The following is a 21164-nucleotide window of genomic DNA, read 5'->3' as shown; positions in this document are numbered from 1 at the left end:
TTTTGTGCATGTTTAGCTTACACGCACAAACCATGAGTTTAGAGAATGCATTAGGGAATTGCAGGAATCCCCAAATATGCCCTTTTGAATAATGAGGGATAATCTCTGAGTCCAGCTTTTGCCACTGGCCTTCTGTGTGACTCATGCAAGTCACTCCACACCTCTTCCCTAAAAAGAGGATAATAGCACATCCCTTCCTTTGTTAAGCATTTTGAGAGCACCATGTGGAAAGCGCTGAAAAGAGGGAAGAATTATTATTCTTATAAATTTTTTTGTGAAAAGCTCATGGTAGTTCTGAGCTCTACGAACTGTGAAAATGGAAACTAGAGCAGTTCAAAGAAGATTTAACAGGAGGTCCTAAACAGGGCTGTCCTCACCTATATGCAGAAAATGTGTAGGGCACCTGGAAATCCGGGGCGCCTCTGGATCTTAATGTCCACACACCCACCTCTTCCTATCCCTGGTCTGTGGCTCTGTTTCCTCAGAAGAGGATCTAGTTAACTTACAAGTGACAGAACCTGCCAGAGCTATTAGCAGAACATGGAACCCGTGAAAGAGCTATTCAAGTGGTAATGAAACCATTTAACAGGCATGTGCCAATGCCAGCTATAGACTCTCAGCTTCTGAATTTACTGTGCTAGTCTGCAGAACCTATGTTTAAAATTTGTTTTAAAATATGTGTTAGTGTGTTGCTGAAGATTATAAAGTCACATCTCTAAAAATTCACCATTTGCCCCACAGGCTGCCATCAACCACGGGGGCACCAGTTTAATAGTACTGCAGACAGTCCCATAAATCCTAAGGATGGACCTGTTCTAAAAGATAAGGTGAGGAAAAGCAGGAAGCGATTTGACTTTTAGCAGTGGTGAAGAAATGACTGGCAAGCATGTGAGAGAAATGAAATAGTGCCTAGAAAAATTACAGTGGACAGACAATAGAAGTGAGAGGTAGCAATACATACTTCACAATATGCTGTGCTCCCAGAGTCTTCCATCTCAAAATTGCAAAGTCCTTTGCAAATATTTACATAGTTACACTCGTGTGTTGATTATCCCCATTTTACTGATGTAAAAATTAAGTCACTGAGAGATTAAGTGACATGCCCAAAGTTACACATAGAGTCAGTGACAGAGCTGGGAAAAGATTCTTAATTTCCTGTCCTCAGAGGTCTTTTGACTCACACTGCTTCAATGTTTATAAAATAACATCCTGTGTAAATGGAAAGACTGTGTTGACCCATAGCAAAGAAATGTAACAGTTATCAAACTATTCCATATATAATTTAAGATGATTTTTGTGTGTGCAACTAAAATCAATACAACGTGCCAAATTTGCACAGATCGTGTGTTTTGTAAATACATGAAATGTACATCTTTTATTATCTGTGTGATCAAAAGGTGATGTAAACAGAGAAATATGCGCTGTTGTGAGTCAACTAAGAAGTTGGGCCAAGGTCCTTTTACATGTGCAAATGGTTATGTGCACAAAACAGGCCCCTGGAAAACTGAGTCCATACCAGTGTCTTTATGTCTCATTATATAACGTACATCACAGTGTGATGCTTCTGTGGAGACTGAAAGCGGACACAAAATAGATCTTAAATGAGATGTAAGTGTTGACCCTTGTAATCCTGCAAAAGAAATCAGGGGGAGAGACAATAGATTTTCCTTAAAACCCTGGGGAGGAAGCAAATAGTTTAAGTTGAACTTTGAGCTGGGATATAAACCCTTTATGTTGCATCACTTAAGAAACACAAACAAAGGATATAAAGTTACCATCAAGTGCAGTGGTATTTTAGTTGGTCCTTTGGCAGACATTTTCTCCCATAGACCCCTTCGCACGTACCGGACAGTAGTTCCTGCGATCTGAAACTCACCAGGAAGCTCAATTTTCCAGTCGCTGTTAATGGATCTCTTACTGGAATCTTTTAAAGCTGGAAAGAATCAAACACCATGAAAGGAAATGAAAACAACACCATAATTAAACAAGAGACCCACTGCGATTCAACATCAGCCCACTGCAACTGCAAGATGCAGTAGCCTTTTAACAGATGTGAGTTTAAAGAAAAACATTTAGTTTTAGCTGAGGAGTTACAAGGTAGCTAAAACTGTGGATATTCTGCATTTCAGTCTACAAAGGCATCTCTAATTACATCAAAATGGCTATTATATAACATTAATGCCATGTAAACAGGAAATGCTGAAATTTTACTACCTGAAAATTGTTTGGATCTGATTGCTAAACAATCAAAGTCCTCTGGAGTCTAAACATCGAGACATTTTTTCTGTCACTCCCTTGCCAGGAAATTAAAAGGGGGAGGGGAAGAGGAGGAGGAAGCAGTGCTGCGCAGCAGCAGTTTACAAATGAAATGGAAGGAAAAACGATAGTAATAGTAGTAGCTTTGCATAGACAATCAGACCAGATGGCCCAATTCTAACAAAGTCATCACTCTGCAATCAGAGTGAGTATTCGCCAACATGAGCAAAAGTGTCCAATTTATTTCCCCCCGAGTGCATATCAGAAGACCATATATATTAAAAATCTCCTGATATGTCACAAAAGTTTATGTCCAAAATGTGTCTTCTATAAAAACAACCAGGATGACTAGGAATCTTTCTATTAACTTTCAATGAAATGAGCTTTCATATGGGTTTAAACATAGCCTTGGAGTATTGGAGCATTGTGTAAGGGACACAAGAGCCAGTGCTTAAATGGTTAAGCTTTGACTAGAAAAAGAATGGAACTTGCTAGCAGATTTTTCTTGTTCTAGTTGACTGAAGGGCAAGCAGGGATCAGAGAGGATAATAAGTGAACAATCAGATGGTTATTGAAATCATTATATGCATCTAAAATTATCTACTATATATTTGAGAGAGTTTGTCTGTTTGGTCAAGAACTCTTCTTAAACAGTAAGAGCTAGGACCATCAACTTCGCTATGAAGCTTCCCCCTATAATTTAAAGCAAGGCTAGGGACTGGTTGTCCCAGGACAATAGGATGTGCCTGGAATGGGATTGCTTCTCATACAACCAAACAGAAAAGAGACAGAATCCCCAGAAAGGAGGAAGGGGGCTGGCTGGGATTGCCCCAGCTTCTCACTCCCCGACTGCCCTTTGGAGAGGGGGGGCCTTCAGCCTCCCCTCCCCTGCTGATTCATACAGGGACACTGGTGGCTGTTCCTCTTCATCAGGGAGTGAGGGGAAAGTGCACAGTTTGCTGCATTCCTCACTCTGGCTGGGGAGTGCAGGGGACAGACGAACTGTGCACTTTGTGATCGCTTCCTGATAGGGATAGGAAGGGGAAGAGCAAATAGCCCTAGTATGAGTCTTGGGTGAGCAGGGGCTTCAGTTCCCCCCTCCTATTCGTCCCCTACACAGGCACATACAGAGTCCCCTGCCAAGAACCTCTCCTTAAGGACCCAAGCAACGCTGGGCAAACGTGCTACTTAGTAAAAAAAAAAGTTACATTTTAGAGGTATCGTATCATTCCATTTATTTATAGATGTGTGTGTATATAAACAAACTGTAGTGTTGATTTACATTTATATTATATCCACACACGCACTTTAAAATAGCACTGTAAATGAAATTGTTCTAGAAAGCAACCTTCCCTCATTTGCGGATTTTGGAAATTAATGTTTCTTCCACTCAAAGCAACAACTTAATTATAAAGATTACCCTCCAGTCTCAGCACCTGTTTCTTAACCTCTGAAAGATTATTGATGCCAGTAGATTAGATAAATCTAGACACACAGATACCAAAGCTGCAAGCACAATGTAAAGAACTTGATAGAACAGAACAGCTATTTGATCCTCTTTGATTATTAGAGGCTTGCATAGCAGCCATAAACTAATCTCATGTTTTCCTTCCGCTCCTTGAAGCTTGCATACTTGCTATGTTACACTTTCAAAGCTATGAAAATTGGCAGCGGAAGAGTGAAAAAGAATCAAAACACTGCTGGCTTTAAACAGACTCCTGGTTTATGAGACAAGACTTGTACATTATTATCTAGGCTGCTCATCTTGCAACTGATTGAAGTCTGACAGGTTAGCAGTTGGGGCCAAGAAATTCTTGCTGAACTCAGTAAATAGCGTAATGTATTCAGAACTCCAACCCTTTTCAGAACACTTATCGTTCAGTTAACTCTTACCTTTCCTTCTAATTGCAGCCACACAATTTTGCAGAGTATTTTTTAAGTTTGCCCCCGAAGAATTAACTTTTGAAAAATAATTTCCTGAACCTTCCTTGGGCAAAAGGTAACTAGGGTAGAAGGTCCAGAAATGGGAGATTTGCAAGCACCAAATACATTTTTATGGCTTTGTGGGCTTCCATAATAAAGATGGTTGGATGGATTCTTTAATCCAACTCTTAGTCTGAGAGCTGAATCATAAGGAAGGGGTCAAGATGTATTGGGGGCAAGAGGAGAGGAGAGTGTAGTGTGTTCTGTCTAATCCTCAGTCAGGTATGTGACCTCTATCGGACCATTCCAGCTAGCACAATTTAGAATGCTCTAAATTATGCCAGAGGCCATTTTGGTCCAGGAAGACCTAGAATCAGGGAAATGGAGACGTGGCTTCAAGCCATTTTCTCCATTCCATCTACATCAAGCTTATTTGCTGGATATCCTATCTGTTCTCGGGTCTGCAATGCAGGCTGCTAAGGAATGTGATACCTTGGCAACTCTTGGTCTAATTGGAAGCAGCCCAGGCTGTAAAGGTGTAGACACAGCAGGTAATAACATAGCTTAGGAGACCAAAAACTACTTTAAAAAATCTGCGTGGTGCATGCGTGCATATGCAGTGCAGGGCTAGACCCTTGACAGTCCTCTCAGGGCTAAATTTCCACCTTCCTGGGTGTGCTGACACGCCTTTTGAACCCAAGGCATCCTTTTGGATGGACAGAAAGGGGTTGTTTTGGCCACAGCCTGAACCTGTGTAGGTTTACTAGGTGAAATCTCTCACTCAACGCCAGTGTTGTGTATATACTCTGCTGTCTGGGGCACACTGCAGCAGGAATGGATACAGGGATTCAGATTATTGAGTTGGGGTCTGATCGAAAGCCCACCAAAGTCCTTCCTTTGACACGCATGGAATTAGCATCAGGCCCATGTAAGGGTTCACCAAGAATCAGCAAGGCCTCCATCCGCCAACAAATACATCAGGTTTGAGGCTATGTGGTGGGACCCGGCTGTGTGGAGTTTGTATTTCCAAGCCCATGCTACCTCCACATTGCATCATAAACCTGGGATCTGGGCCTCTGAGCCATGCTAATGCATCCATACTGCAGCATGGAGAACTTGTGACTTGGGTCTGCCACGACTTGTGTCCACACTGCAGAATGACAGGGCCTGGACCTGCGCCTCAGAAAGGTGGTTACACAGGTAGACAAGACCCATACTGGCCTAGTGCAACACTCAGGCTCAGTGAGGTAAGAGCTCTGGAGATGAAAAATTGCTAAGTAAATGTCCAGATCTGGGCTGGTGTCGGAGGCTTAGGACCCTGTGATGGTGGAGGGTCCCAAGCCTGGGTTAAGCCCGAAAGCCTAGATAGCAACTCTTAGCCCTGCAGACCAAGCCCCGATAGTCTGTGTCAGTTGACTTGGGCCAGCTTCAGCTGTGCCATGTGGGTCTTTTATCCCTGTGTAGATGCACACACAGGGACTCAGGCTCCGATGCTCCTACCCCTCAGCGGGATCACAGAACCTGGGTCAGATTGATTTGTGTGTGAACAGAGGGCGGGGGGTGTGCGTGTGTGCATAGACTCAAACCTGACTCAGAGTCCCTGAGGGCTCAGAGTCCAGTGTAGACACACCCAAAGGGCCCAATCCCGGTTCCATTTCATATCCGACTGAAGTTAATAGAAGGGCTGTGTGCATCAGAACAGCACCAGTAAAGAAAACTCCTCCCTAAAATAATCCAGTTGTAAAAGCAAAGCAGACCCTAGTGCAGGAAGTCAGTCATTTAAAACTACTATTGAGAGGCAAAGGTATCTGGAATTTCATCCATTTCCTTCCAGAAAAGGCTACTGTACATACAAATGCTACTTCAACTCTCCAGCTACTGAAAGATGACTCCGTCTGCAGGGAGACTCAGCAACTGCAACTTTTCAAATTACTTGTTGGGACTTGCAGATTCCTCAGGAGGTCTGGATGAAAGCCAATGTACTGAGAGGCAGAGGGGCAAGCTGGCAAAAACCTGATTTTATGGGAACCAAATTCCAGGCACAATCTCTGTGAAGGTTCAAGTGCCATGTAGTCAAACTTTTCTGTCCTTCTAGATACTATATATTGAACAGAGTGGCCAATGAGTGTTTTTCATCCACTGGGTAGTTTTCTATTTTCAAGATTAACGGTGTCTCCTGGCCAGACTGTTAATAAACATTAAACGTTAAGAAAATGTTAAGACTCAGTTTATGACCCTTGCTTCAAATTAACTAAATAAGCAGGGGGTATGACCCAAAGCCTAGAATAGTTGATGAAATGGCTTCCACTTGCTTCCTTGGGTTTTGATCAAGCCCACCAACTAGCAAGCATTGGAGATTTTCATTCCTCTCCATGTTGTTCTTTAATATGCTGAGAAGGTCAAGATATGAACCTCCCATCAAATGCAAGACACAGCTGACTTGCCTTTTTTGTGCGCATGTGTGGTTAGCACATTAATCTAGTGTGAGTCATGTCTGTAACGACACAAGATCATTGCCTTTAGACCTGCCCTGGCTTGTGGCTGCTTAGTAGTCAGGCCACATTGAGGGTCCTAACGTGTCTGTTACTAGAATTGTGCTTCAAGGAAGTAGAGGCCAGACCACTCTCTCACACAGGAAGGGCTGAGCAGGAGGAAATTTCTGGGAGGTTCTCCTTGGTGGGGATTCCTACCACAGCGTACTGACAGGTCAGAGTTTACTCCCCTGCTGGGACTGGCTATGGGTCTCTGACTTTTTGGATCCAGAGGATCTGGAGAAGGCTGGAAGAGATCCAGGAAGAGGACTGGTGACTCCACATATGCTGTGATCCTCTATAATGGAGTGCCTTAGGCTGTATTACTTTTCAGGCCTGATTTCTGAGAGGCAGAAGGGGGAGAATGTGACTCTCCCCTAACCCTGCCTGCCAACCCACTCACTTCCACCATGGACTGTCCACTGCTCAGCCCCACGGAATCCAAGGTACGTGGGGGGTTTGTTCCCACCTCCCTGACTGGGGGGAAAGATTCTCATAAGACCCATCCCTGCCATGCACAGATCTGAAAGGCTCCTGGTATTGATACATTGCCAGCTGCACAGCTAAACAAGCCTTTCTTTGGCTTGCTTTTCTAACCCCACGGAACTCTTGCTCATGGGTTTAGCAAATGCTTTCTGCAAACCCTAGAACTTTACAAAGAACTTTACAGATGCTGCGGCGGGACCTCTTTACCCACCACCAAAATGCATCCACCTCGGCTGCAGACTGAAACTGGCATGACATGCCAATGCTCCAAGACCAGTTCAGGGATAATACCATATCCAAGTAAAGGCATGGGTGGAATGAAATATGTCTACTTACTGAGATACAGAGACAAGTATTCTTGCCAAAAGATCCACGAGCACTTTAATGAGCAGAAAGGCAGCATACGGACCTCCCTAAGATGAGGCATCAGTTCTGATTCAGAAGGAAGACCACCCCTTCCTTGTGGAAACACCAGCACTCCATGTTTAATCTCTGGGGGCTTTCATCTGGGGAATGGCCATGTTTTCCTTCTGGGAGTCTTATGGTCGGCAGGCTTTAATCCACGCTTGCTGAGCTTCCAATCAGAATGAACATTAAGGAACAGCAACAACGCTTAGCTCTTGCAGCCAGGGATCTCAAAGCACATTGGAAAGAAGAGGAAGCATCTTTATTCCCATTCTATAGACAGGAACACTGAGTCACAGAGAGGTGAGGAGATGTGTACAGAGACACCCGGCAGATCTGAGTTGTGAACAGAAACAAGGCAGCAGATTCTCTTCTCAGCCAAGATCTGTTGACAATGTGGGCAGGCAAGCTCAATCAGGAACCTGATCCTCAGCTAGCTCGGTCCATAGTCTAAATTAGGGCAGCCTAAAGGCTGCTCTGTGTTATGGCAGCAGGCTGTGGTGCTCCCAGGAAGAGATCTGCTGTGAATGACAGTAACATAACTCTCCCCACACCATTCCTTCACCAAGGCGGGCGTGGTAGATGGCTTATCATCCACCATCTTAATACCTATTGGGGCCAGGCTGTGAGCACCAGTCAGTAGCTAAGTTGTGGTCAGACAAGGAGTAGTAGAGTCATGGTCAAGCAGGACGTTGGGGGTCAGACAGCCAGTTACAGGCGGCAGGTAGATAGAGTCAAGACATCAGGAAGCCGGGTCAAGTGAAAAATTACACACAGCAAGCAAATCAGTCAGCCGCAAGGGGCTGCCATTCAAATCCTGCTGGGCAGGACTTCCTGCAAAGCCCAATTTCATGGGGCTCTGAAGGGAAAACCCAGCCTAAGCTTCCAGTGGCATTGTGGAAACGTCAGCATCTGATTGTCAGACTAGAATCTAGGACCACAGGGACTGTGTCAAACCATTTTCTTCGTCCAGGAGAATTCTCACCAGACTTGTGGTCAGATTGCAGCACAAAGGATCCGGAGAAAGGGCAGAGAATCTGACCCATTGTCTCCTGACATGCTGCCTTTCAATAGCCAGTCAATTATTCACAAACACTAAAATCCTCAGGCATCTTCTCACTACAACAGTGATGGCTCATCAATAATCAAACCAAGTTTCTTCACTAGCCTTCTTCCCCCACCTGACCTGAATCCCATGTCTGGCTTATATTGTGTCTGGGGGAGAGGGAACATATCTACAGGACGGGGTAACTGTAAGGAGCCCAGTCAGGCTTCCACTGGGATGTGGCTTCATGCAGGAGGTAGCAGACATTAGCCTGGGCTCATTCTTAGGCTTTGTGGCTCAATATCATAAAGTAGAGGATTAAGACAAAACCGAAAAGCCCTTCATGTCTCTTTTCCTCTCCGGCTGGAAGACAGGAACCAACCAATCAAGCTGTTCCTAAATCTGGCATCCGGTTAGATCTTTCTTTCCACTTGCAGTAGCTCCAACTCACTTCCCAGCCCATGGACACAAGCTGCAGAGGCGTTTCCTGTTCAAGGTGGTTCTTTAGCCTGAAAGCAAGTCGAGCCAGCCAGCGTGGGCTGAACGTGGGTGGAGGGAAGTTATTCCGGAACTGCTCCCAGCAAATGGAATAATGATTCAAAAGAAGTTGGGCTCCAAAGTGCTGCACCCAGCCCTGAATGGAAACAAGGACTGATTGGACTAAACTTTAAGAGTGGAATTAACACAGGAATCCTTTCCTAAATTAGACCCTGTGTTATATAATAAGTGCAGAGCCCCTGTGCCTTATTAAAGCTACAGTGACCGGAATCAGATTCCCCCCAATTAGCAACTTGTTGAAGACCCACTGTTGGGGTATGTCTAGACTGTACCCCTCTGCCGGCAGAGGGATGTAGATTAGACAGGTCGAAATTGCTAATCAAGTGGGGATTTAAATATCCCATGCTTCATTAGCATAAAAATGGCTGCTGCTTTTTTTCAGCATGGAGCTTTGTCGGAGAAAAGCGGTAGTCTAGAGGCTGATCTTTCGCTAAAGAAAGCCTTTTCCGATAGATCCTGTATACCCCCACTGTCCTTGGCCTTAGATTACCACAGGGAACCTTTTTTTGGTTTGGGGGCCACTGACCCACAGAAAAATCAGTCAGGGGCCACACACAAATGAGTAGCAAAAACCCCCAACCAAACCCTCACTGACACAGCCCCAAATTGAGAAGGAGCAAGATACTCCCCACATTCCCCTTGCACACCAGAGCCTAGGTGGGGTCTAGGCTAGTAGATTGTGTGCGCTCCTGCTCCACAGGAGATGGAGGGGACGACTGGGGTGCCAGCATGGGCTCCCCAATGGTGGTGGGGGAATCCAGGCAAGCTGGGGGGCCTTACGTTCCCTCCCTTGGATTAACAAGATACTGCATATTTCTTCCTGTTTGATCACTGACATTGCAAACAGTTTCGGAAGACAAGATCTTTCTGGCTACTGAACATGAACTACAGAGCTGAAAAAAAAATTGGGAAACTTCAATGTAGTGAGAGCATCATCATGCACTGCAGCTGGAGAAACTTTCCTGGCCCTTTATTGAAAGGTGAAGACATTTACATCACTGAAAACCTAGACTGCAAGTACCACGGAAAGAGGGCTGAGGACAGATTTTTCAGGGTCTGGGGGAGGAGCCCAGTTCAGCACTACCAGGCATGAGTCACCTGGTGCTTTGTTGGAGATTTAAAGGAACCAGTCCCCTGCAGTGGCCTGGTGCCTCAGGCCCTTTTAAATTCCTGGACTCTGGGGCAGCTGTTCCCTCCCCACCACCATCTGCAGCAGCCCTGCATGGGAAGATACTGTCTCAAGGCCTTACCACTCCTGCTCCCAGGTGTGATAGCCAGAGCTGCGTAAAAAGTGAAAATAAATGGGGAAAGATGGTTTGGACCTTTACGAATATCCAAATTGGTTTGGCTGAAGTTTTGGAGGAAGCTCTCTGGGAGGAACCAGTTTCATTTTATGTGACCTGTATGTCTTATCTTTGGATACCAAAATTTGCTCTGGTATAAACTATTGGTGTAGCCCTCATTGGGATTACATTTGTGCAAATAATCACGGTTATAGCATTGTAATGGAGAGCCAACTTTAGCCCTAAATATTCAGTGCCGGCGTCTCCAATTTAAACCTCCACCTGAGAAACACTCTGTGAATCCCACTGCAACAAACTAAACAAGATTGGCTTCCAAAAGCAGAGTATTTATAAAACTCGAGGAAACACTGGCTCTTGCGGTTGCACCAATGGTTTGCTGTGTCAAACACTTTATGTGTAGGTATAATCTCCTTCCAGAAAACTGGCTGCCGCATTAGCAGAAATAAAAGCTGCAGCAACACATGTTTCCTTTAAAGGAATGAGGGCACAAATGCCAGTTTTATAGTACAGCCCAGCTCAGAGCTGAATGGCAGGAGCTGCTTTTTAAAAATAGCATTTAAGCTTTATTCATCACTGCATGTACTATGAAGCCAAACAGGACAGATAAGGTGACAGCCAAGGGGAAGCATCCTTGCAGAGTGTTCCCTACCAGTTCTGATGTCATTCCAAGACACAGGCAAACTGAAGAACTAGCGGGGGGAAAAAAGGGGACAATCAAAAGGTTTGTGCATCATCCTGGAAATTTGAATCCAATTGGCATCTAAGAGGAAGAGGGTTATGATGAAGGAGCACATGGGAGTCAGGAGGCCTGGGTTCTTTTTGAAGATGTGCCACTGACTCGCTTTGTGGCCGAGGCGAGAGTCACATCACCTTGATGTGCCTCAGTTTCACCTTCTGTAAAACGAGCTGTAAAATGCTCGTTTTCTTAGGTGGAGTTACTACCATTCTCTATATGGTGTTCTGGTAGCACCCGCCATCAGAGAGGGTACAGTCCTTGTGCCAATGAGCTCACAGTGGAAGAGACCGCACAGGTGAATGGGAAAGAGGTACAACATGTAAGTACGGTGGTAATGCACCGAGTGGTGGGAGTGAGAACCAAATGAGCATTAATCCCAGCTTGCCCCTGGTGAGGAAAGGCTAGAGGATCGCGCTAGAGGAAGCACTCAGTGATTGTGCTGAAGGGAGCCATCTAAACTGATGGGCAGACAGATAGGCTATGTCTAGAGTGCAGGCTTCTTTCGGAAGAAGTCCACACTGAATGGACGCTATCTGGCATTTAAGTTGTTGTTAATATGGACAGAGTGGCCTCCAGGGCACCTGTGCTTTTTCCTCTTTCCTCTTCTTCTGAAAGAACTCCCTTTTCCCTGTCCATAAAGGCCTCTTTCCAAAAGAGCTCTCCTCATAGAAAGAGGTTTACTGATGCCGGAGAAAACCCTCTTTCTTTCAATTTTTTTTCAAAAGAATGCGATTGCAGTGCGGGTGCAAGTTAAGTTTTTTTGGAAAAAGAGCTGTTTTTCTGAAAAACTCTGCAACGTAGTCATACCCATAGAAAATAAAGGATTCTGAAGATATACGTGCTTATCAACAGCAACAAAAACCTTGAGGTGAACCAGCTCGGAATTTTAAGCCACAAAGATTCTACAAAGTAAGAGACTGCTTTGATCATCCTCGTCAACGTTACGTGGAACTGTGGGCGCAGCACAAAACAATTGAGACGTTAAAGCTCAGGTAAGTTTGTTGCCTTGCTTGCAATGGTGTTTCTACATGGCCGCGTACCTATCTAGATCTTTGGCTGAGAGGATGGTCTGGTAGTTAGGGTGCTAGCCAGAGACTTGGATTTGATTCTCTACTCTGCCACAGACTTCCTGCAGGGCCTTGGGCAAACCATTTAATCTCTCTGTTCCTCAGTTCTCCATCTGTGCAATGGGGATTGCAGCACATCCTTACCTCACAAGGGGAGTTCTGAGGATAAATGCATTAAAGTTTGTGACAGAAGAATGGGGCCATAGATGTATCACCGTAAAGGTAACGATAGTGTATCTGCTTCTGTAGCTAGCCAGTTATATTCTAAAAGTAACCTACACATCCTGAAATACAGGGGTTAATCATTTAATAATAAATTTGCTGACCCTGCAATAGCCCAAGCTACTATATCCTGCTCCAGCCCTGCTCCCCTCCCTGCCAGAGCCAAACCCTCCTTTCCACAGGTGTAATGCCACTGACTTCAGCAGGACTACAGGAGTGTAAATGAATGGGAGACTAAGCCCATTATTTCAGTTGGCTGCCTTACAGACATTCGGAATAAATAATACAAGCACTGGTTTGATGGCTGTGGCCAGCCCACCTTGAGCTGCGGTCTCAAGACAGGCTCAACTGGGCTGGGTCTTGGATATAAAGCAAAACGACAACCTAGTGGGCACTGGCAGTTTGGTAAACGTATTGGCGGAGTCAGCTGCATTGTCCTGCCTCACTTCTAGTCTGAGCTGGTGTGACGGCGCGGTGGGGTCCCCCGCCTCCTGCACCCCCGAAATGGCACGAACAGACTCCACCAGCCAGTGGAATTGAGGGTGGTTTATTGCTCCTCCAGGATACAGCATAGCACGGATGTAATCTGGTTACAGGAACTGGGGCTAAGAGGCCTCAGTGCCCCCTTTGAGATGGGGGGATCCCAGCCCCCTCCCCAGTTCCTTCTTCCCTGCTTTCCAGCCAGGAACTAACTCACTCTCCTCCAGCCCTGCCCCCCAGCCAGGGCAGCATCCACCTTCCTTTGTTCCTCTCCATGGGGGTCAGCTGGCCAAAGCAGTTGGGATACCCTCTTTGCATAGTGACTCATCGCTTGTCTGCTCTGTGGAACTACAGACAGCAGCCAGAGAGTTAGCAGGTTACCCCCCACTACGTCACTGCTGGGTGCTATGTTCTTTCTGTCTAAATGACTGCTGTTTCATCTGAACAGCGCATTCTTCCTTATTCCTGCCCCTGAACTGGGGAGCAGCGTTGCTGTGTGCGGTGAGGCAGCTCCTCTGTTCCACCCCAGAGCAAAGTGTACGTCAGAGACTCGTCTACCCAAGAGTGGCCTGAGGCCGGCTGCGGCAGCTGGCGCCCCAGGTGGAAGGCACAATCGGCACCCCCACCTGCACGGCCATCAATGGCCATAATGTAATCATGGGGCGCCCCGTGACATCATCATCGGGCGCCTGGGCCAGTGGTGCCCTAGGCAACTGCTCAGTTTGCCTAGGCCTACGGGCCGCCCCTGCGTCTACCCGTGTAATAATGCTCGGAGATTCCTTCGGGAGGAATAGCGGCCTATCAGTGTCATATAGCAAAACCCACTGAGCAAACAGCCAAAGAAATGGCGAGCCATCGCCATGAGAATGAAACCTTAACAGACAATTCCTGAAAATGATGAACTTACAGCCTGGTAGTTTCTATGGATCATTTCAGACCAGCGGTTTTCAAAGTTTTTTTTCTCATGGCCCAGCTGAAGAAAATTGTTAATGCTGCGACCCAACATAATTTGACTGGAGTGTGGGCTGAGGACGAGCGCTTTGGAGTATAGAAGGGGGCTCCAGCTTTGCAGGGGGCAGGGTTGTGGCAAGAGGGACTTACCTTGAGCGGCTCCCAGTCAGCAGTGCAGTGAGGGGGGGCTAAGGCAGCTTCCTGCCTCTCCTGGCACCGCAGACCATGCTGCGCTCAGGAGCAGCCGGCAGCAGGTTCCCAGCCACTGGGAGCGCAGAGCTAGTGCTCGGGGCAGAGGCTGTGCATGGAGCCCTGTGTGCGCTCCCCTCCCCCCACCTCAGAGCTGGGCCTGGAGCTGGCTGCTTCTGGGGCGCTAGGGATGTAATAATGTAGTTGATTAATGGACTAACCGATAAGAAAAGCTTATTGGTTAATGCTAAGGACTACACACATCCCTCCCCCCCCATGCCAGTAGGCTCGCCAGCAGCCCAGCTGAGTCCTGACTTGTGAGGGATCCGGGACCTACCCCTGTTGCGGCCCTGCATTTAAAGTGTATTAGGAGCTTGGCAGGCAAGCAGCCTGGCTCAGTTCCAGCTCACACTGGGTCCGGGAGCTCGACTCCCTCAGACAGGGGCTGCTGCCACCCCGCGCTGCTGCCTCTGTATCAGAGGCAGCCGTGAAGGGCGACAGGCAGCCGGTCTGTGAGGGGAGCTGGTTTTTAAATGGACTAGGTCCCGCTCGCATCCCATGCTGCTGCCTGGCAGGGGGGCTCCTTGGAAGTGGGGCTGGAACACACTGGCTGCCGCCCCCCCCCCCCCCCCCGAGACTACAGAATAGTTGAGTAATTGATACAAATTCATGGGATTAATCAACTATTCAGTAAACCGATATTTAACAGCCCTATAGGGCACAACTTAGTCTACTTTAGGATCCTTCACTGGCCACCTGATCCCCCCGCAGCAACAAGACCCAGTGCCCGACATTCCACCACCTGGTGCTGGGTCATGACCCGTCGTTTGAAAGCCCTTGATTTAGACAAAAGCCAGCTTAACAAAAGCGTACACAGAGTTTAGAATCAACACATTTCGCATTTTTACCCAGAAAACTGTGGGCAGGTTTATCCTCAACCACTCGGATCCGTCGAGCACCCGCAGGGATGACAGCGGCTTCTATGTAACCTACGGCAACAAAAAGTCACATGGATGAAAGTACCCCACAGCCAGCCAGAAGCTTTCTGCCATTTAGTCTCACCCCCCCAAAAAATCAACTCCACTCCAGCTTCGGCACTGGTTGGGAAACACTCAAAAGGTGGTAGCTGTTCTGGCAGCCAAATGTCAACGCTAGGACTTGCACAGGACTAATCCGTACAGTTTGAAGAAAGGTGTGCAGACTCCTGAAATGCTACTCTTCAGGCATGTTGTTGGGTCTATTCAATCTGTTCCCCTTGCATCGTTTTTGTTCATGTGTGGTATTTGCCAAAATATGTGAAGATCCTATTGAAAGCTGAAGCAGAGGCGTGCTGGATGGTAGTTAGAATGCACTTCATGGTAACAGAGGAGTCAGGGCTTTGAAATTAAAACTCTGGTGTTAGTTGTTATGAAAAAGCTTTCTTTGGGATGTAACCTGCCTTATCGTTCATATATTTAAGGAAAAGAGCAAGCTTTTTGAGAGACTGCTAAAACCAACACATTGCAGGAGTCAATGATGAAAACTGGTATACATCTATTTGTTTTCACTTGCATGCCAGACCCCATGAAACAGTCCCATAGAATTTAATAGGCTAAAGTCTCCTTCTTTCAGAGCTTTTAAACCAAGCTGCAGAATTCTATAATTGGGATTTAATCGTACAGGATGATTTAAAAAAAAAATCTAAAAAAAAAAATTGCATTAATTTCTATGGGCCAGATCCCTGAGCCATGCCATTTTAAATTAACTGGGCATCTGACCGTCTACATTTGTAGAGAAATTTCTATAGACTCCAACTGGTTTTATTCTTATACAATTATGTGCTATCTCCATAAGGATTTAATGTTTAATTATCAGAGAACATAAACATTATTTTAAAAATAAAAAAAGTTACTTGTGAGTTGCACGTGGTTTACTGATTGCTTTTAACGCCCTCCCCCACCCCAGAAATGGGCAAACAACTAAAGTTACACGTGGTTTACTGATTGCTTTTAAACTCTCCCTCCCTCCCCAAAAATGGGCAAACAACGAAAACCTCAAGACATGAGCACTCTTGATCTTTGGAGTTGTGTGTGCGTGCGTGCTACTCCAAATCAAGGCTCAGCCCTACCCTTCATCTAAGAGAATGGTATTAGTAAATTGATTGCTGTTTGCAAATACGATGCAATGAAACTACCTTGGAAACTACGGAGATTACGATTTGATTTTTTAATTGGCCAGCTGGTTTATTTTTCAGTGTGTAGCTTGGCTCCTCCTCCTTCCCACCTAGTCTTTTGAAACACTAAATAGTTAGCTCTTTGTTCTGTATGCTTTACCTTTCCTCTGTTGTTATATGCATTAAATGATACAGCCCTTTTCCAGGCCTGCCCCAATATGACAGTGCTGGAGAATCACTAGTGTAAGAATAGTGTTTGGAATTCGGCCGCACTTTGGTTTTTTTAAGGCAGCTGACCTGCCATGGTTCTGCTTTGCGCTGGATTGAGAGCAAGTGAGAGAGCACTACATATTGGAGAACAAAGGGCCTCTCTCTCTCTGTGGCTGCCTGTACTATGCAGGTGGTAGCCTGTAGCCTGGCCTGGGTACAGGCCAGTGAATCCATCACTATAACCCCCAGCCTGCGAGCCTTTCACTCATGGGCTTCAGCCTATGGGCTTAGCCAACCACAATAGTGTCCATGAAGCAGCTGCACAGCCAAGGGGTTCACGGGGCACAGGGATTCCCTCCCACTCCCACCCGTGCAAAACATTTGCACTGGGGATGTTGATGTTAGATTGGGAGATGGTCTGGCCAATGAGAACCATCTCTTTCCTGAGCATCTCATCCTTTTAAGGAAGACCATATTGTTCTGGCACATTTCATTAATTTGTATTGGCATTTTACCACCTCGCCTTGCTTGCCTCAGCCCAGGTCCTTTTCCTTTTGCCCCACCCCAGCGGCCTCTCATCTTTTTCTTCTCCCCTTCTCAGGCTCCTTCCAAAAGCCAATCAATCAGCCCTTTGCAGGAGGAACCAAAACGAAGGGGCAACAGGATTCTGAATAAAGAACCTCTGCTCATGTCAGGCCGGTGAATTCCACATTCTGATAATTATAAAGCATGGTCCATCAGTAACACTCACTTATTCAGGGCGTGGCTTTTACGGCAAATTGTGAAATCCATAAAAATCAAAGAAAACAGATGTCAGGGCCTTAGCCTGGATATTGCTGGGAGTTGGTTTTTTGTTGGTTGAGAGAATAATTCATGTTAAGAGCAACCCATTCCAAAATGCCAAATATCCCTCGTTGCACCCATGCATCTGCATTCAAACCCAGCCAACAATTACGATCAGACATGAACACACAGCAGAGTGATTAATGACAGTTTGTCACGGTAAATATACCCTAGGAACACACCTGGCCACCACGTTAGGAAGCCACTTTGGAACATGCCCAAGTATCACAGACTTGTTGATGTATTTCCTGTAGATTATTATTATTGTTATTTAAATTAAAGGCTTAGAGCTACCTCCTGCAATGATCGGATCCAAAAAAGCACTGAAGTTAATGGAAAGGCTCTGACTGATTTTACTGGGTTTCAGAGCAGACCCCCTAAGGCAGTGGTAGCTTGGACTGTGTCCCGCTGGTTTTGCAGCGAGGGAGGCATGGCGTTACTCTTGAGGTTCTGCTAGTGCCACAAATATGCTCTCATTTCACCACTGCGGTGCAAGAAAATACCATGTGGAAACGCTGCCTTGTACGTTACTTTTGAAATGGTAAATAGCTGAGTTTAAGCTATTAACAGGGTATTAGTTCTGGAGACTATTTAGTTTGGGCTGATACCAGATTTTTCTCCTCATGTAAATTCTAATCCTGACTGATGGCACCAGGAGTTGTATTCACAGCTCCTGAATAAGAAAAATCCCCAACCCTTTACCAAGATCAGGTGTCCCAGAACCAGCCATTTACACATTGTTTTCTTTAAGGAACAAAGCAGCGCTCTACACTAGCATTTACTTGCGCCGTTTTGAAATGTTCTTTCAGGGGACAGAGCAGATTCCTTGGGCATGTGCCATAGAAAGTGTCTTGAGCTCTTCGCAAGCGACACCGTAAATCAGTGGTCAAAATCCTATTGCAAATGCACTAAATGCACCATCCATGCAAACTCACCACAAATATAAACTCAGATTGCTCCCTCCCGGGCTATAGAGCTAGTGACATGCTGTGGCACAAGTGATTATAATCCCAATACTGGAGAACGTTGCCCCTTACAAACAGCCCTGTTGCTTTTGAGGCATGTGTTCTACCACAAATTGTAAACTGCAGATTGCCAGAAAGATTATCCAATAGTATCAGCTGTTAAACACAACAGAAAGATCAATGTCGATGCAGAACCAAGAGACTCTCCAAGATCTGTCAGGTCACCTTGGGGTAACAGTTTGCAATAGTGGGGTTAGCAAGGTAGGGTTAAAATTCTGTTTAGGTGAGGAGAGGCTTAGCAACTGATGAGAGCTGGCAACAATAAGGCAGTGGTTCTAGTTACTGCATCCAAAAGTCAGTCTTTTAAGATGAAGGTTGGGAAGCATAACAGGAGAATTTCATTATTTGGTCATTAATAGTGCTGTATTTACTGTACTCCACCTTGGGAGCAGCTATTTTGGCATGCAACAATTTTTCTGCATAATCTGTGTTACATCAGTGTCCCAGGAATGTAAAGCCGTGATTGAAGTGAGTCCTAGACACAAGTTATATAGTGAACTTGTATTAGGAGAGACACCAGAACAAAGAGGCGGCTTTGTCATCAAGCAGATTAATACATGTACAATGGCTACTGTATCTTCACTTAAACATTGGAGAGACTTACAAGAGGAAAGCAGGCGCAAACAGGAGAACCCACTGCTAGGCAGGATTATTAGTCCCAGAGAGAGGAGGGAAGTTAGAATGAATTTCAATGTGGAACCGAACTACAGGTTGAACCTCTCTAGTCCGGCACCCTCGGGACCTGACCGGTGCCAAACCAGAGAATTTGCCGGACCATGGGAGGTCAATATTGTCTAGCAGCATTACCAACATTTCCTCTGCTTAGTGGGTTCTTAGAAGACATTTAGGGGTAAATTAGAGCTAAACAAAAGCACAGAACACTGCGGGCCAGGACTGGTGGCTGTAAACAAACTTTACGGGAAACATGGCCACACCCATAGCTAGCTGAATCATGGCTAACATCCAGCTAGCTGAATCATGCTGGACCACGGATATTGCTGGACCAGAGAGTGCTGGACTAAAGAGGTTCAACCTGTACTACAAAATTGGTGTGGCTGTAAGATGAACTCTCGGGTAGAGATGTTACCCCATGGCTGCAAGTGCAGATCTCCACATAATGTACCCTTGTATCTTTCTACTGGGGGTAAACCACAGTGTGGGTAGAGTAAAACCCATGCCCTTGTACTATCCTGAGTTGGAGCTGATGTCCTGATGAAAGGTCCCAAGTTGAGAGCTGTAAAGACTGGGCTCCCCTATTTATCTATTGAAAACATACAGCACAGACATCTCGCTGCCCTAGGATGGCCAGGACACTGCAGTCTCCATGGCTCTTCCAGTCCTCACTCCCTTTGCCATGTATGTCCATTGGTATTTACTGTAGTGGTGCCACGGAAATGTGTTCACTAGACACTGGGCGGAGCTTGAAAAACTCATTTTCTGAGCAATCAGAAGAAGCTAATGACTTGCCCTTACCATCTGTTGGGGCTGGATTCCAACTGTTGTCCTACAGGTCAACCATCACATCCCTCATTACTGATCCTCCCAGTACCCCAGGGTGTGTCTAGACTACAGGGTTTTGTTAACAAAAGTGGCCTTTTGTCGACAAAACTATACCTGTGTCTACACTACCGCCGAGTTCTGTCGACATAACGTCGACAGAACTCAGCAGTTTTGTCAACAGCGGTAATCCTCATTCTACGAGGAATAATACCTTCTGTCGACAGAAGGCGTTATTGCATCTACACTCTCATGCCGACAAAGCAGCTTGCTTTGTCAACAGAACTGGATGTAGTCTAGATGCTCTTTGTCGAGAGAAGCTTTGTAGACAGTATCTGTCGACAAAGCCTCTGTCGACAAAAGCCTGTAGTCTAGATGTACCCACACTGTCCTGCTTCCCAGATTTTGTATGGAATGAAATTCTTGTTACTGATCAGAAAATAAAAGAAGACTAATGACTAGGTTATTTTCTTGTGCGCATGAGAATCATGGCTATTGCCGATTGCAGGTTCTCACCACACACTGCCTACACACCACGGATTACTTCCAGCCAAGGGGTAGTTAGCTTGGAGGAACATCAGTTCATCGCAAAGCCATGGACAAATTTCAATGCCTCCTGATATTGTGATACATGTCAATTTGGTGGTGGTGATTCCTATAAAAGACAGTCTGTTCAAACCTGGTAAGTACCCCACTGCTCTGTGTTTCTGTTTGCCTCTCATCACCTGTCCGTATATCCTATTAATAGGATTTTCTTGTATGCACGGGGAGAGTACAGATGCACACATGCGGCAGGTCTCTAAGCATTACCTGTATAGCATGGGAGTCTGCATGGGAATCTTACAAAAAGGAGGAGACGGGGCAAAGATGTAGTTGGTGGGAATCAGCATTACTCAGGAGTGAGCACTGAACAGAATGCTGAACACCACGTGGGAATGGCATCAGAAGGTTAGAGTGAATTTGAAAACACAATTTGTGCACTATTTTGGGTTTTTTTAAATAAATTTAGTTCCCAGAAAACAAAGGGACCAGCAGCCATAGGACTGAGACAGGTGACCGGTGTGCAGAACCTCTGAAAACTGTGGCACTTCAGAGATGGGCTGGAAGAGAAGAAATAGGGTCACAACTTGATAATGGGCTAACAAACATGCTATTCGGGTGGCTAAGCAGCTCCTTTAAAAGTCAAAGGACCCGCGAGCTGTGTCTCCAATTCAGGTTAGGTGATGCTGAAGGTAGAAGGCCTTAAAGTGTGTCCATGGCTTTTTGTACCATGCAGGCTTCCCA

The 21164-nt window shown here is 45.8% G+C and overlaps 1 protein-coding gene across 3 annotated transcripts in view; it reads right to left on the bottom strand.

Annotated features, from left to right (window-relative positions):
- Positions 1-21164, bottom strand: part of ADAMTS17 (ADAM metallopeptidase with thrombospondin type 1 motif 17) — a 317509-nt gene that overhangs the window by 79541 nt on the left and 216804 nt on the right. For all 3 annotated transcript variants that reach the window (XM_075896951.1, XM_075896952.1, XM_075896953.1), the window contains 2 exons: positions 15062-15142; positions 1776-1933 (listed from right to left, as the gene is read on the bottom strand). In XM_075896951.1, the coding sequence (XP_075753066.1) occupies positions 1776-1933; positions 15062-15142 (239 nt within the window). The remainder of the gene's footprint in view (positions 1-1775; positions 1934-15061; positions 15143-21164) is intronic.

This window comes from Pelodiscus sinensis, chromosome 14 (assembly GCF_049634645.1).
Source record: "Pelodiscus sinensis isolate JC-2024 chromosome 14, ASM4963464v1, whole genome shotgun sequence".
Lineage (NCBI taxonomy): Eukaryota > Metazoa > Chordata > Testudines > Trionychidae > Pelodiscus > Pelodiscus sinensis.
This window is presented reverse-complemented; position numbering and strand designations above follow the sequence as displayed.